Source organism: Poecile atricapillus, chromosome 4 (assembly GCF_030490865.1).
Source record: "Poecile atricapillus isolate bPoeAtr1 chromosome 4, bPoeAtr1.hap1, whole genome shotgun sequence".
NCBI classification, from domain to species: Eukaryota; Metazoa; Chordata; class Aves; order Passeriformes; family Paridae; genus Poecile; species Poecile atricapillus.
Genome location: NC_081252.1, coordinates 53,377,330 through 53,394,985, shown reverse-complemented (window position 1 = coordinate 53,394,985; position 17,656 = coordinate 53,377,330). Strand labels below are relative to the sequence as shown.

At 43.6% G+C, this 17,656-nt stretch overlaps 1 protein-coding gene across 8 annotated transcripts in view; it reads right to left on the bottom strand.

The window, feature by feature from the left end:
• Window positions 1–309: 309 nt before the first annotated feature.
• Window positions 310–17,656, bottom strand: part of RBM47 (RNA binding motif protein 47) — a 76,955-nt gene continuing 59,608 nt past the window's right edge. For 7 of the 8 annotated variants that reach the window (XM_058838247.1, XM_058838249.1, XM_058838245.1 and 4 more), the window contains 4 exons: window positions 8,846–10,005; window positions 7,179–7,385; window positions 3,476–3,678; window positions 310–3,091 (listed from right to left, as the gene is read on the bottom strand). In XM_058838247.1, coding sequence (XP_058694230.1) covers window positions 2,846–3,091; window positions 3,476–3,678; window positions 7,179–7,385; window positions 8,846–9,974 — 1,785 coding nt within the window. In that variant the 5' untranslated portion in view covers window positions 9,975–10,005 and the 3' untranslated portion in view covers window positions 310–2,845. The remainder of the gene's footprint in view (window positions 3,092–3,475; window positions 3,679–7,178; window positions 7,386–8,845; window positions 10,006–17,656) is intronic. The other variant, XM_058838243.1, reaches the window with a different exon arrangement.

Sequence of the window (17,656 nt, the reverse complement as noted above, 5' to 3'; positions counted from 1 at the left end):
AGCACAGAGGGATGTTAGCTCCAGCTCCATCCACATCTAAGCACTGATTCTAAACTGCATACAAAGAGAGATTTAGGTTGTTCAGAGGATGCTGGAAGAATGCCCAATAAGTGTACTGGGAAGGTCACTGTTCTCTGTGGGTGGTGGGACAGAGGAGTCAGTGGAACAGTTCATCTTCACTCCCTGCAGGAGCCTGCAGGGATGCTGGCTGCAGTGCCCTGCTCCCCTCCTGCCCCAAACACCCTCTTCCCAGCTTGGAGGGGAGCAGAGCCTTGGCAGAGTGGGATGTTGCAATGAAGTAACAGTCTCTGTTTTTAAAGAATGCTTTATTCACTACATCCTAGAAATGTACCGTAAATGGAGCAAGAACTAAATAAACTCAGAGACTTCTGACAATACAGAGAAGAGAGATACAATAAAATATCTAAAATATCAGCTCTTTTGAGAATAAGGCACACTAGTTCTGTTTTTTTAATATATACTTTTTTTTCTTAGAATAGTTTGTTCTTAACCTAAAGATGTTCACATTTCAAGTTATTAGACTTACCTCAGTAGTAGTGTACGTGAAATGGTTTAGAAGCAGGACAGGGATGGGCAGGAGGCATGCATGGCCTGGCTGCCTGCATGCCTGGGTCCTGCCTCCATCCCTGGGGGGCTACTACCCTGGGGGGCTGGGGGCACCTCATGGTTTTCCCTCATTGGCTCCTTTCTCTTCCTGCCCTTCTCTGTGAGTGGCAGGTCCTTTGTCCTGTTGGCAGGGAGAGGATTAGTGGGAAGGGAGCCATCACCTGAGGGTCAGCCATGACCGTGGGGCTGGAAGTGGGCCAGCAGAGGCCCTGACCGCCAGAGTGCCTTTTCCTGGCCCCAGAGGCATTTGTGCATGGCCCAGGGACCCATGGTGGCATTCAGTGTTGAGCTTTGTAAGGCCTTAGACTGGAGGACTGGACGAGGCAGTGCTGGACTCTGGCTGGGGGTTTGCCCCTCAGGCTTTGCCCAGATCTCCTCCTGTCTCTCCCTACATGGGGGCAGGACCTTGGGGCTGAGGTCTGGGTGTGCTTTCAGATGTGCAGGTACAGACAATAAAATTTTCCTGGGAAGGGTGTGGAGGGGCAGAGTCCAACCTAATGGGTAACCTCACAGTGCTTTTGCTAATGGGTCAACAGAGTCAAGGGGAGCTCAGCTTGTCTGAGAAAGAGCACCTGAAATACAACCGCTCAGTTTTGAGGCAAGAAAAATAAGTGTATTAAAAAGGTCACTTAACTGAGCTTGACGCGGTCTGGAAGTGGTTAAGTTGTCAAAATATGGCCAATGTGAAACCCCTTTGGTATGTACTTATACCACAAAAAGTAAAGGAACATTGTTTACTGACTCCCTGCTTCTTACCTTTTGTCACCAGTTTGCAGAGCTGATGCACTTCATACAAAGGGCAAGATTTTTTTACCATTTTACTCTATTTTACATTCACTGCACTACTAAACAAAAGCCTTTAAACAGGCCACAAAACACTGCAATAATATATTTACTTCTTAATAAAACAAACTTTTTTATAACATTGCAATAAAAGGTTTTTGTTTTGTGGCAAACCACATACCATGCAAATTTGCAACATAAAATGACTTTAAAAATGTATATTAAAAGATATTTACAAGCTCTATGTCTTAAAATCATTGGGTCTAATCACTCCCACCCCTGATGTGCATGTACAACTCCAGTTGTGGAGAAAGGGAATTAAGAGTGGAAGGGAGGCTGGGAGGGAGGCTAGCCCTGTTTCACTAATTCCAGTATCACTACCACCCCTAGTACCTTTGAAATTTCTCATGGAACATGATGGAGCAATGGGTAAGTAATGCTGCACATCCTCTCAGCGAGTGTGTGGCTACTCTTGCCACAGCAGCATATGTTCTCAGTCACTACAACAAATACTTCAAAAAATAAAATGAAGAGCATTGTAAAAAAGCCTTGGCTTTATACTGGATGAAGATCTAAGTCAAGACACCTCGCGCAAAACATCAGCTACTTGTTTCTGTACATGCTCCAACTACAAGTAGCTTCAATAAATAGAAAATCCAGTTGCTAAGGAAAACTCGGAGCCTTTCTTTAGCTAAAAACAAGCCTACAAATCACACTGTGAAGAGGTATGTGTGAAGAGGCTTTTTTTTTCTTTCCTCTTTCTTACAAGCAGGCAATATTAGTTACTTGTGATTTCGAATGAGAAGATTGTATTAATGCCAGCACAAAAATGCAGAGGTCTTGCACATTTTTCAAATTGCACTTTCCAGTATAATTTTTAAATAAGATACGTGTTGTTTTCTTCTTAAAAAACAAAACAAAACAAAAACCTAAGGTATGTATTCTTTAAATATTGAATATACTCTTCAAAATATATTGTTAAAACTTTCCCTAGCTGCTCAGGTGTGCTTTTTAATATATAGCTGATATATTATTAAAGGCACTACAAAATAGACATCTCTGGAGTGCAGAAATTACTAAAAAATAACCTTCATACCACAAATATATTGAAAATATAACTGCTAAAAAAAAAAAAGACCCTATGCAATCCCACGACAATGCTTATAAATGCATGTCAGTGGTGGGTTGGATGCACCAAGGTCCTTTGGAAATGTATGAATACAGGCATGTTAAATTTTTAAAAATAGCCTAAAAAAGTTAGTGAAAACTTCAAGCATAGAAAATATTTCAAACATGTTTTTCTATGACATTCTTCACTTCCTGCATTGTTTTACCAAGCCCAAATGTTTACTCTTTTGCAGACAGTTCTTTCTTCATAAATAGTAAAGTGTTCCTTCAGTGTGTGTCTCTCCAGCACCCTCCTCTGCCGACAGTTTCAGTACGTCTGGTAGACGTCGTGGATGGGCACCTGGATGGTGGCGGCTGGGAATGCCGGGGGGAGGTAGCCGGCGTATCCTCCATAGGCGGCGGCGGCGGCAGCAGCATTCTTCTGTAGCGTGGCTATTGTTGCTGTGGCCGCAGCAGGAGCTGCAAATGGCACATAACTTGTCCCGTAAATCCCGGCGGCAGGGATCCGCTGCACATTGGGAGCCATGGTGTACACCGGTGTGATGGGACGACCCTGGAAGGAAAGGGTTCAGACCTCAAAAAAAGCACTTTGTTGTAACATCCCACTTCCATGGCCTGAATGGCAGAGCCCTTAGAAGGGAAGGAGGTAAAGGGGAGGGTAGGCAGTACATGCCTTGTTGATTGAGAGTTACGCTATCATGGGAGGCAGCTCTCTCCCTCACAGTTTGGGTCCCCCATACAGGGCAAAGCAATGGCCCAATGTGCAGATGTCTAAGGCAGGTCAGATGAGCTGCAGCGCTCTTGGGCACTGTGACATCCTCAAGAGCATGACCTGAATGGAAGCAGGGCAAGAGGCTTTCTTCCAACACTGGGCAAGCATAGCAGGATGTATGGGAAGCTGAAAGCATGGGAAGTAGGACTTCTGTGCTAAACTCACCTGGAAGGGAGGAGGTGTTGAGACAGCTGGTATTACAGCTGCGGCTGCAGCTGCTGCGGCAGCTGCTGCACTAGCTGGGTCCTGCTGGACAGCTATAGGGTTGATGATGTGCTCAACAGTGTGGATTTTGCCATCTTCCATCATCTTGGCTGGCGGTGCGGCCTGAAACATGGAGTACTGGGCACCAATGGCGGGGATGGCCACTAGGAGAGACCAGACATATCAGATACATTGGGAGAGAGTTTCCAGGACCTCTTGTCAAGGAGTTCTCCCTCCCAGCTGCGCCAACTCTCCAGCAGTGATCCTGTGCTGCTCTTTTCAGGGGAGGCAGCCTTGTGTGCAGGCAGGGGACCTGGGGCACCTCTGCCCTCCCCATGTGTGGGAGCACCACAGCTGATGCACGGTGACAGGCTCAGTGCTGTTTGGTCCAGCATGTCCCCCCATGCTCCTGCCATGAGTGCCTTAGGGCCAGAGTCCTCCTGCGGACTGGGAGCTGCGACCCAGATTTACACAACCCCTTCTGATCACTGTCCTTCCCACTGGCCGAGAGTGTGGCCTGAACACAAGGGGTAAGAGTGTGTAATGTTCCGGTGAGGTCCCTGCCCCAGCTGTTGACATCAAGGAATACGTAGCTGCCATAGGAAAAGCTGCTCCAGGACACAAAGTTGTGGTTTGTACTGCAGAAGTTGCAGGCAGCAACCAATCTGCTTTACATGCCATCCTTTGGCCAGCCCTGTGAAATATCAGCTTTTACCAGCATTTCCCAAGGCTAGCTTGGCTAAATATGTTTTATCCCATCTGCCTGCTACAGCATCAATCTACTTAATGACATTAAAAAAACCCCGAACTTGTTTTTAGGGAATTCTTCCTCAGACCAAAATTGGGCAACATGATATAATTAGAGCCATGGTCTTTCAGACAAAGGGAGAACACTGGTCAGAATAACAGTGTTCAGGATGGTGAGTTTGTACATGGTCCAAAGTGGAGTTTCATGGCTTGCTTAGGGAAGAAACATTCTCTGCTGAACATTCCCAACAATCACAACCATTGCACATGGCCTGGCAATGTGCACTTGTACCTCAGAAAAAACAGCTGTATTCTGGGTGTATCAAAAGCAGTGGGGCCAGCAGGTTGAGGGAGGTGATTCTGCCCCTCTATTCTGCTCAGGTGAGACTCCACCTGGAATGCTGTGTCCAGTTCTGGGACCCCCAATATTAGAAGGATGTGAATCTGTTGAAGCAGGTTCAGAGGATGTTAAATGAGATGGAGCACCTCTGCTGTTAAGTCAGACTGAGAGAGCTGGGGTTGTCCAGCCTGGAGAAAAGGTGCCTCTGGGATAAAGACCTCTACTGCAGCTTTTCAGTACTTAAAGGGGGCCTATAAGAAAGACTTTATGGTAAGACCTGTAGGGATAGGACAAGGGGTAACAGTTTCAAACTGAAGGAGGGTTGGGCATAAGAAAGGAATACTCTATAACAAAGATGGTGAGACACTGGACTGGCTGTCCAGAGAAGTTTTGTGTGCCTCATTATTGGAAGTGTTCAAGTTCAGGTTGGATGGGCCTTTGAGCAACCTGATCTTGTTTAAGACATCTCTGCCCATAACAGGGGCATTGGATTCGATGACCCTTAAGGTCCCTTCCAATAGAAACCATCCTGTGATGCTATGATTTCCATCATTGCATCATATTGCGCACTTCAGCATTCAGCTTGCAAGCTTTTTAGCAGTAAGGTTATTCACAAGGAAAACAAAGTAATCAATAAATAATGGATGATTGGCTAAGAGGTGATGTTGGCACTTACGGGAGGTGCATCCACTATGCCAGGAATTAAGCCTAATATGTACACAGGCTTCTTTCTGTGCAATGAAACTCTGCAATGTTAAAGTGTGCAGCTATGCATGGTGGAAGGACAGAAAGCAGTACTCTTGCTCTGATCCTGGAGACTGCAGCAAGGAAGCTGATCAGATATCTTTCAGGCCTACCACTGTTTCCTTAAGCAGAGACCCCCAACTCATGAGGTTTTCCAGTTCTCCTTTTACACCAAGTCTACCTGGTCAGGTCAAACCAGTTTTATCTGTGGTTTAAATATCCGGGATAGTTTCTCACCAAGGCAAAGGGCTCACATGCTCCATTCTGCAATAACTTCTGGCAGAAAAATAGTAGCAGGTGTTTGGGGTATTGGGGTGACCTCACAGGAGTATTCCAACTATTTGCAAAGAAATGAACCTTCAGGTTGATCTAACCAGTAGGCAGGAAACTTTGTAGTCAGTATATTTCTACTCCTCTGTTCTGGTAATGTGCTTTCAAAGTCTCTTTATAACAGAGGTAAGTCTTGCATGTGGTACCTCTTATTAGATCAGCTGATCTGACTGCAGACAACAGACCAGGTACTTCTGTGCTCAGAGGCTGTGCTGGAACCGTATGATAGGGGAAGGTCTGATAAAAAAAACCTGAATCTCAACATGCCTCAAGTGTAGAAACATTATGACTTGAGCTCCAGGCTTTTGTTTGGCAGTTGAATAAAATATAGGCACCACTAATAAGAATGCGTTTCCGAGCTCACTTTTCAAGCATCCTTTAGTAATACCTGGAATTCCTAAAGTAACTTTGCAAACACACATAGCAGTAATATTTTCTGGTGGTGACTCTAGTCTTAACAGCCTTCCTCTGTCTCTAGACTTCTTCTGACATTGTCTCATCCAGCTATTATGAAGAACTCTTCACAGACTTCATTAGATGCAAGCTGTAATTTTCACTGACATAAATGACACATGTTTTGGGAAACCACAGTAGCTCTATTATTAGGCAATGCTTACATCCTGCCATTACAGTTTACTTGGAAAGAGAAATGGAGAGAAGGACTCCTGCAAGAGGGCTGGTCCCCATCACCTTCAAGGACCTTCTTCCTCAGGCTACTTTTTCAAATAAAAATCTTTCCAAGCAGGATCTTGAGGAATTGCAGAGCTTCAGCTTTCATCTTGTGCACATGAGAATGGCAAGGGCTGGGTAGTCAGCTGACAAAGCAGCAGAAGGGGCCAATCCCTGCCCCAGCCCTTGGACTGGCTCCTCAGAGCCCAGCAGAGATGAGAGAACTCCTATAGGCACTGCACTGCTGCAAAGATGGACCCCTCGCTGCCTTGCTCTTTTCCCATTCCTCATGGAGATGGAGGAGCTTGCCTCAGCCAGGGACCTTCCTGCAATGGGAAAGCCCCAGATCCTTTTCTCAGCCTCATATCCCTGGAGAAATACAGACTAAACAGGGGAGGACTCCAGCCTGGCTGGAAATCTAGGATAGGAATCTCCCAGGGTGAAATTAGCATTGAAGATGTTAGAAGAAGATTGTTCTTAGTCACCATGTTCTGGTGTACATGACTAGAGGAGAGGAAAGTCTGCTTCCTCCTAAGCAAATGCAAAAGGGGACAGGAGGAGTGGGCATTACTTTAGCCCTTTTTTTCTCTGGCCTGAAGAGGTCCCAGATATTCATGTCCCCTATCCCGCTATGTGCCTCTTGTGTGAAGAAAGTCTGGCCAGGGCCAGGAGGCACCCAGCACAAGGGAGCTCTGAGCCCCAACACTGGGGCCATCCCCATTGCCACAGCTGCAGTCATGGACTGGCCCTGGAGGGGTCCTCACTTGCTTGAGACAGGGCTTGGAGTGGGGGTCTACCCACCACCCCTGCTTTGCTCCCCTTACACATACTAACCTGCACCAGGCTTAATGGCCACTGGATTGACTGCAGGTAACTCCAAGTTGGGAACCAGTTCATATCCTTTCTCTTGCTGTTTTCCTTTGCCTTCATGGTACCTGCTGTAGATTCCACGGCCGGCGGAGTATCCCCCCAGGTAGGAACCCCTGGGACCTGGAGCTCTGTTGCCAGCCGCACCTCGCCCTCTGCCTCGTATGCTGCCTGCTTATGATAACAACACAGAAGATGGTGAATAATGGAGAGTGACAGCCCCATGGGGAGCACGAGTGACCCCAGGCTGAAATCCGGAGGCTTGTGCTTAGAAATGTGGCTGCTGAAGTCAGTGTGACTGAGTCTTAGTGGCTCTAGTTAGGAAAACAGAAGTGCCTAAGAAGCATCCAGTAAACTTAAGCTTGTTTAGCTTTTGATGTTTGTGAGCATATATTAACTGCTCATTTATATTGATGGAACTCTTGTGGCAAGTGTTACACGTTCAATGCAGTCAGTAGAGAGCAAGGGGATCCTCAGGGTGATTTCTGTGCATTAAGAACAACTTCTGCTTTCAGCTGTCCTCCAGAGGAGACCCAACTTGTCAACTGGCTGCGGTGGGACCTTGCCAAGATGGCACAACATCATGCCTGCCCTTTAACCAACTTCGTCCCACCACTTCATATATTTTGACTTATTTTGTTTAATTGTTTTCTCTGCTATTTTATTAGGTGCGTATAACCCATTTCCAAAAATATTGCCTTTATTCACTTAGTGACTCTACAAATATTATGACAGTACTTTGAACACTGCTGTATTGATGTACTTTATGATGATCTTATTGAATATTTAGACTCTTACTCAACTCTGTCATAGTTCATTCCAATTACAAATCTGGAAATTGAGAAGAAGCTGAAATTCTTGAGCAACTAGGGTTAAAAATATGTCTTGGTTTATGTGAGTGCTTTAAGAATATGCTAAATTGCTTCTTCTATGGAAATGCACATCAAATTTCAGAAAACTAATTCCTGTAAGTACAGGATAATTGTAATTATAATACCAATTATAGCTGTAAGGGTTTTTTATGAATATCTGATTTTTGGTTAATTTTTAATGACAGTAACCGATAATTAATTAAAGTATACACAATAAAATAATTATTTTTCACTCGTGCTTCCTTCTACTTGTAGTTGTCGAATGACTTTATGAAGAACAGCATTACTGTCATTTTAATGCGGAAGCGAAATGACACCAAGAAAGTTCCTAACTAAGGTTTTCCCTACCTCCCTCCCTTCGGATAGGTCACCATACCCATGCCTCCAGAGCACTCTGTCATAGAATCCAGCTCTTTGAAAGGAAACATCAGAAGCTTGAATCCTTAGACTTGCTCAGACTTAGTACAACACTCATAAACCCAGATCCCTCTGTTCCCCATCCCATGCTTGGTTTTTACCTATTGTTAACCATATATTTTATCCTCTTTCGTACTATCTTGTACATTAGCAATTATTTATAGATAAATACACTTTGTGTAGTCATAGACTAAAGTAAGTCCAAACAAAAATATGACAAAAAGGCTTATAAAAGAGTATTGAGAAAAAATTGCATGGCACTAGCTGTCCTTTGGTTGAGGCAGACCTCTCACATCAGCCTAAGATCAAACCTGCCCATCACATCCCCTAATTGTGCTTACTAACCTTTCACAAAGTAATCTCTGTTGGGCCCAATCAAGGCATTGTATGGATATCCATAGTACGCTAGTGTGTATGGATCACAAGAGTAAACATAGTTAGGTTGCTGAGTTACTTCGGAGGTTGCTGCTGCCCCTCCTTTTGCTGCTTTCTGGTAGCGAGTGTATTGCTCCTTGTCTACCGGCTTGGCCAAAGTAACCTCCAGGCATGAGCCTTCTAGTTCAACACCATTAAGGTTGTTCATGGCATGAATGGCATCTTCCCTGGTTGTAAAGTGCACAAAGGCGTAATCACGTATTTTTTTCACTCTCTCTACACAGCCGGGGTTAAATTGACCAAACACCTTTTTAATGGTGTCCTCTGTGGTCTCAATCATTAAATTCCTCACATATAGGATTTTAACAGTCTCCATGACATCTTCATCCACATCGATCTCTGGTTCTGCCCAGTCAACAGCAATTTGATGTCCCCACAGTTGGATCCTTCCTGGCATGAGTTTTCTCCTGGCCATGGCTGCTGCTCGATGGCTCTCATACTCCACAAAGGCAAAACCTCTGTTCTTCATTTTGTCTGCTGCACTGGCATACACGATGACATCTAGCACACCTTCTGTCACCTTGGCAATCTCTTCCAGGATCTCCTCTCTCTTCTTCATTTTGGGAATGCCTCCGATGAAGAGCCGGCAGTTATCCACACTGCAGCACACACCCAGCAGCCTGCCGGGGCGGATTTCATAGTTGTTCAGCTCCCTGACAGCACGCTTCGCCTCATGCTTCTGTGTGTACATCACGAAGGCATAGCCACGGTTCTTCCCATCAAAGTCCATCATCAAGCGCATTTCGTAGATGCGGCCAACAGACTCGAAGACGGGGACAAGTTCATCTTCGTAGACATCGCGGGGGATTTTGCCCACAAAGACTTCGCAGCCACGAGGAGGGTGCAGGCCCTCCCAGCCAGGAGGAGGGCCTCCATACTTGCGCTGCCCGTTCTCCTGGATCATACTGTATCCAGTGCGGGCCATGAGGGCCAGCAGAGCTGCCTCGTTGGGCGCACCAGCAACACCTTCAGGGACTTTTGTGGTGGCCACATTAGTGGAGTCATTGCTCATCCTTGCAGTGGAATCCTCAGCGGTCATGGTGTCAAACTCATTCACAGCGTGATAAAACCTGGGCAAATGAAGAAGGAGGACACTCGTTAAAAGCTATTAACTACATCAGAATTCCACCTCTCTCTTTCATTTTCCTGTAGTTCTTCTGCAAGTTTGTTTTTCAAACTAGGAGGAAGGCTGCAGAAGAACAGAGGAACAAGCCACGCCAGCCTGAAGAGTGATATTGCAGGCATAGTGTATCCTGGATGCTGTATGGCTTGTTTGCTAACCACTCCATCATGAGATGGAGTATTTCTCATGAGAATTTGCCTGGCTTTTGCTTCCAGATAGGATTAGATAGACTAAAGAGCCTTTCAAGACCTCTGCTTATGTCTTGTGGTGATTTAAGTCATTTAAGCAGGACACTATCTTTTGAATAAAACTTGCAGGCTGAGCTCACAATAAGTAATTTTTTCATCTAAAACTCTTGTTTGTTGGTCTTTGGACAGAGCTTCAGCCTTTTTCATCTTAGCTGTAAACAGGGATGAAGATCAGCCCCCCTTCTTCTCCCCATGTCTCTGTCTTGCCAAAGCCTGCTTCTTCACACCTTCCCACTAGCAAGTCACATGGAGTTGTGGGGTTTTTTTTTCAATTTTAACCTCAAATCCTTTATAGAAGCACCACTTGCTCTGGTTATGTCCCATGTAACAGGCATGACTTATGTTTATTACTCCTGAATGCCATAACCTTGCATTCAGCCCTATCCCAACTGCCTTTTGAGTAGATCCCACCTACTGAATGTTACACAATTGGCTCCTCCCCATTGTGTTTTACAATTCCATCAGTCTTTCCTTCACTGATTTATTTGCCGTGATTTGCATTCATCACTAGTCTGTTGATGGAACTGTCAAAATACACTGACCCTTGTAGGACACTTCAAACCACCATATGAAATTCTCCCAATATGTGGGTGTGACAGGGTTATATATTTTTTTTTTTAAAAAGGATGAAGCTTCAGAGAGATTTATTTATTCTACATAGTTGTCTTATTCAGTGAGACACAGGTTTTTCTCTGTCCCATAAAGACTTAAACATATACTCTTCATCTGAATGATAGGGCCACTGCATTGATTACCACCAGGAAGATCTTTCATCAGTACAGGAAGCCCAAGTCCACAAAAAAATTGGTACAAATTTTAGGCACTAAGATCTGATTAGTATGGTTCACAAAATCCATTTAAATCCTAGCAACCTCAGCAACTCAGACTTTTTTTCAGTAAAGCTCCTGAGCTTCCTGGAATTGCGCTGGTCTATACCCAGTGATGTCTATCCATGAGCCAGGGCAAACTACTGAGCCTGGTTCATCTCCTAAATGCATTTGGGATGGGGAAACCGGACCTCTGAGCTTTGGTCTGCAGTAAGACCTGATCCTGCATGTGTTTTTGGGCCGTAAGTGTTGCATGCTGATGCTTCTGAGCCATTTTTATTTAAAAATATGGAGAGCAGAGGAGAAGATGAAGATAAAGAAAGTGGAGGGAAGTAATTGTGATGCTGATGCTCAGATAATACTTTAGTAAACACAATTCCTCTGAAGCCAGGTCGGTCATGGATAGCTTCTTGAACTGCTAGTGATACATGTTTCTCTCAGATTCAAATATTACCCTTTAACAGTCAGAGATTTTAATTTTATTCCTGGGAATTATTTGAAATAATTAAGAAAATTAAGACAGAGTAAAACAACTTCATTTTTCACTTGACAATTTGCTCCTGGAAGTGTAACTTCACCTTTCATGGAATAAAAGCAAAGCTAGTTATACAAACACTTTGGTGGGAAATAATAATTCTTTACATGCACCATCTGTTGGCAAGTCAAGTACTTATCACCCCAAGTTTGGCAAAGTTTAAAAATTAGCAATTCCATTCAAACCACCTGTTTTAAGTCAACTTACAAAATAAGTCTCTATATCTCTGTTATCTGCAGGGCTCTATGTCTGGGGCTGGAAAGCTACAGATGATCACTGGGTTTGTGGAGTGAGGGGAGATGAAACAGAAACTCCCCTGACCCCTGGAAACCAGTTGGTAATTCAATTGCCATGCAGGAGATTGCATGCTCTCCAGCACTTTGCATTTCACCAGCAGGACGATTTCTCATACTGCAAGTTGTACGTGAAGCTGCTGCTGATCATCTTTGCTGCAGACACTGCTGTAGACCATTTGTGATAGTGCATAATTAAAAATTCCTTGTGAAGCTAAAATGTATTTATCCCTATGTAATTTATTTGGAATCAAGATTCATGATCAAATGTGGTTTGGGTTTTTTTTTCTTCCTGTGAAGCTACACAGAGCTGGGTTTCATAAGTAGATCCTACCTAAGAAAGTTACAGAGCCCATATAGACTTAATTGTTGTAACTAAATACTTGTTCATTGTCACTAAAAACTTGTTCATTGCCACGTTATACAATCAACACCTTGACTAAGAACAGGTATCAGTTACCAGGACATTTATCATCAGTGATCATCTGTAGCTTGATGGGAAAATGAACAGGCTGTCTGGTCTGAGAGCTCTTCTATCCTGCTGTTACTGCCTTTCAAAGTGAGCTACCAACACAATCTAATCCTTTTCTGACTGAAATGCAATCCCTCTGAAGAAAACAGTTTCTGAAAATACCAGTTTCCAAAGTGTTCAAACCTGCTTGTGCATTTTTTAAGTCAACAGTAAACTGGACATGAAAACTTGATACCATGTGTTGCAGGTATCAAGGCATGGGCTGGTACTACGGGTCTAGGGGCCTTAATAAAGCCAAGCTGATCTCCAGCATCTGGTATGTGAGGTTCATGCTAGAAAAGGCAAAAAATTTAATCTCCATTAAAATGCAGTGTCTTGTGAAATAGAAGTGCTTGGTTTCTAGACTCTGAGGAGGAAGGTACACCTGATCTTGAAAGCACAGATTCAAAAAAGAGAGACAGACAAAAATGTTTTTGACAAGAAAGGTTGTGTTTTGGAGACAGCTAAGTTTTAAATGACTCATTATCAGGACTGAAACAAGTCCTTGGCTTCTTTTTAGGAAAAGGTAAATCCTGCTTGATTGTTCAACATCATGTTAGATGGATGCTACCTACCAGGAGCGAGGCTTATGAGCCCCTCAGTTCAGCATCTCTGTTCCAAGGACTTTTCCTTGCACAGGTGAACTCTCAGACGTATGTTGCACTGGAACCATTCAAATTTCACTTCACCTTGCTCATGAAACTCCTCTGCTGCCAGTAGGAAAAGTGTAAATAGTTCTTGCCCTAAACATTAATTGCCTTCTTTTTAAAAGTACTTTTTTTCCCCACATCCCAGAATATTAAATGGCAAACTTACTGTGTTGGCAGTGACTGACCTAAAGCATACTATGAGCAGGCTGATTAATTGAGGCAGGTATTTTATTAAGTAGAAATACCACACCTTGATCAACAACTGAGCCAAATGGTGATGCCCCTTGTCCCAGGGCAAAGGCAGCTTGGGGCCCCAGTGAGAAAGCAATGCCCAAAGTCCACATACCAACTTATCCCTGGGTTAGTCCAGCACTAGGCAGTGCCCTGTGGGGTTAGGTAGACACATTCTCCTCTGTTGATCCTAGTGTGGTCAAATAGGCTTTTACAAACACAGGGACACAGCCAGTGTCCTTGTAGCAGTAACTCTGTGTCCACTTCACTCACATGCTCCTATAAAATGAGGTTGTTTATGTTTGGACTTAATTCATCCCTCCAGTTTTGGGTTACCTAGATTTAGTGGAATCATGTGTGCTTCTGTGGGTGACACAACTGCCAGCAGTCACAAAGCCCGGAGACAGGTGCCAGCACCACCACAGGCACAGGAGAGACCAGGGAGATGTGCTGCCTCTGTGAAAACTGTCCAGGGGAGGGATAGGGACACCTGTGCCCCACCTGCAGACCCTGTACTGTACAAACTCCCACTGAGATGACAGGGTGTGTTGTCATGGACACTGCACAGCTACTGCTTCCTTCAAGAAACTGCCACTGTTTTGCATTTTAAACCACAAAGGGAAGGACAGTTGCTAAAATTTCAAATACACCCTGTTCGCAGAGGGAAATAACAGCGACTAGTTTAAATGTGACCTTCCTAGTATTTTCCTTGAGATAATAAGGAAAAATGTTGATCCTGATGATGATAATAATAGGCAGCAGCTCTAAAAGCATGGCAAATCCTGACTATTCTCATGACAACTTTATATTCATAAAATGCATATGAAAACAACAGCTAAGAACTACTGTGTAATTTTATCACAAACATCAGACACCCCAGAAATGCTCCAGCTGAAAACACAGTTTGCTTGTTTAGAAATCTATTGGCTGAACAGAAAAATTCAATGGCCTCATAAATTCAAAGTAAGGTAGTGACTTGTGCATTGCTTCAAGTGTCATGTGCAAGTTACCTCCCTGTTTAAAGATAATTACAGTATCATTACACATCACTTTGCTCTTTCTTGAGCTGTCAGTCTTTTCCTCCTATTATTTTCATAAATGAGCTGAACAAAGCAGTTGTCTTTGAGACTGTTCCTGAAGCTGAACCATTGCATGCCCAACTGCAGGATCCAGGGACAGTGTGGGGATCAACAGGAACTGGATCACACTTGGTTTCCTACATTCTGCCATTAATGAAATGCAGGTGTCCAGATCTGAAACTTGTGGTGGGTCAGTGCAAGAGAGTGCAGCATTTCAGCACAGCTTTTTGGCCAAGGCCCCTTCCTGAAGGTCTTTCAGGCCAGAAAGGGAAGGTTACATGGGATGGATGATGGATGGTGCCTTCACTCTTTTACAAGAAGCAACACCTGAGGCCAACGGGCCATGACAATGTCTGCAGTGTGTCAGACACATTTCTTTTCCTGCAGCTGAACTGAGGGAAGAAGTTGCCCCAGGTTAGGTGAAACATTTTGAAAAGGTGGATTTTCTTAATGTGGACAATCTCGGCAAAACTGTGGAAAATGTGGTGAACTGCATCAGCAGACCTGAAAGGGTAGGAACAATGGCTGGCCAGAGACTTGATGAGTAGCTTGTAATGAGCAGCTTGGAAGAAAGTAGCCTCAGAGGTCATTGACAATGACATGTCTGTATGCTGTGCAATTTATCCTGCTGCCAGCACCGCTAAAAAACTGCTTATTCTCATCATCATCTGCACGCCTTAGTTGGGTCATTGAACTTGTCCCTCTCCAGCCAGGGTCAGGAGCTTTTTGGCTCAGGTGCTGCACAGAACAACAATGAGGTGTGCATGGAGCAGCATTTGCTGCACCACATATTTCCCACGTATGTTCAGACAAGAACACGTACAAGCAGAAGCTCTCTGCCCACTGGAAGTTCTATATTTAAATACAGAGAGCAACAGTGCCTGAGAGGTAGGATAAAACCAGCCTACTAAATCCTGAGGCTGGCTGCTGAAATTAGGACAAAAGGAAGCAGCCTCAAGTTGCACCAAGGAAGGAGAGATTTCTTCATTGAAAGGCTGTTAAGCATTGGAACAGGCTGCTCAGGGGTGTGGTTGAGTCAGCATCTCCAGGGTTATTTAAAGGACATGTAGATGTGGCACTTAGGGACATGGTTTAGTGGTGGACTTGGCAGCATTCAGCTAATAGTTGGACTCAACGATCTTAGAGGTCTTTTCCAACCTAAAGATTCTATGATTTTATGAAAAGCCTACTTCTGCTATGGTGACAATTTGCATTCTAATCTATAGCCTATCATCAGAGTTCTGACCATTAATTTCATTGCAAGAGTTCGTATTTCATGTTTAAACTTCAGTTCTATTTTGGTCGGTCAGTTATGCTTACTTTGTATGGGGCAAGTTCAGGGCCTGAAAAGCAGTGTTCAGGGTGGATTTACTGCAGAGGATCTGCGCATGGTTTTCTGTTGCTTAAAGCTATCCTAAGTGGCTAAACATGTTAAAAATGGATGGTTCCATTTAAAACTCACCAAAATCTGTTTACTTTGACTTTTGCTTGTGTCAGGTTCAAAGAAAGAAACAGAAAATAAAGTGTGATATTTCTAACAGTACTCACATCTAGCACGACTCCTCTGACATCAGTTATGAGATGCTAATGGCTGCAAGAGGGATATATTTAAGATAGGGATGAGCACTACAGAAAATCCTGCTTTAAAAGTCTTGCAGGGACAGGTTATGCTCTCCAGGCACCAATCAAAAGCAATGTATTTGGCTTAAAAAATTGCAACAAAATTACTAGAAATCAGCTCTTTTTCTTCTTGCTCCATTTTAGGAGAAAAACACCTGAAATTATTCTGTAAATTAACATCCTGGAATTTCCCAGGTTAAAACTTGAATTCTGATCAGATAATTCAACAAGGAATTTGTACAGTCAACAGCTGGCTACAGCTTCAAACTAGGATTTAAAGGTTAAACTTCTAATTTTCACCATTATCATTAGAAAAATAACAATCATGGCCCTAACTCCCTTAACGATATTATACCAGTTCCCTTGGCCTGGGAAGGTTAATCTTACCTCACAGCAACTTTATGTACAACTTTAAAAATTGAGCTAAAATTACAATTCCCATACAAAATAAAGCAGTCTTGTGTTGTGCAAACGTCCTGCCTGTTCTGTTATCAACCCTCTCTGCATCTTTCTATGTTGTACTTAATCTTGTCTGTGATCCATCTGCATTATCTGTAAGCACTATCCATATCTAGCAGTGAACATTCCCAGGAAGAAGATCCCTCAATGACCTGAATTTGTTCTTGAAAACCGCAAAATTTATATTCAGTGAGATGTGAGTAATGATATTTCAAATAATAAAGTAAGAAAATTTTCCTGAGTGTAGCTTTGCGTCCTGCCATGGCTTTTTGGTGATCACAAGTCAAAATGTGTTCATGAATATATGGTTTTACCATGGAAAGAACAAACCCATGCTGATGAAAAAGTTATCGATGTATCACAGCACCACCACCACCACCTAGAGCATCCTACTAACATGACCTGGCTTTTGCAATGTGAATTCTGTTAATGCAATGTGTGTTTCTTGAGTGGTTTTGTGCTACTGCAGTGCCAAACCAGCCACCTCAAATGAAACCACTTCTGAAGGAAATTTGGGTAAGCAAAACCCAGTCTCCTCCCTTATTTTATAATGCACTTTTCTGCAAGTCATTCAGAACTTTGTCCAACAAGCTGTGTAACCCCTGTGTTACCCTGTTTGCCTCAGCTCCATCTTTCACCCACTCCAGTTGATTCATAACTCTCCCCTATTTTGATAGGACTTGTTATGGCTGAAGCTATTACCCTGCAATACATTGAAGCCGTATGTTGAGGAAAGCTGAGAAGATGAGACATGGTTCATGTAATCACTATTACTGGCTGTCTAAATCAGGAGACAGCACAACCATTCCCCTCTCCCCAAATTCCCGTACTTCAAACTATTCAATAAAGCCTATCATTACCATGATCAGACATGAAAATACATGATATGTAAGTTTCAGTGTAGTCTTTCCTATTCTGGATGAGCTGTACTTGATGGGAAAGTTTTTGCAGTGTTTCTTTACCAAAAATGTGATTAAACACTGTTCTCTGCAAAGATGCTGATACACATGTGTCCTCCTCATGAACTGTCTGCTTTAGAAAACATTCTGCTTGGAAAGGGAGAAGAGTGTCATTCAGGATGGACTAGAAGCTCACAAGCTTTTGCCATAAGAAGGGCAGGAGAAGCAATGTTCTACAACTGAAAA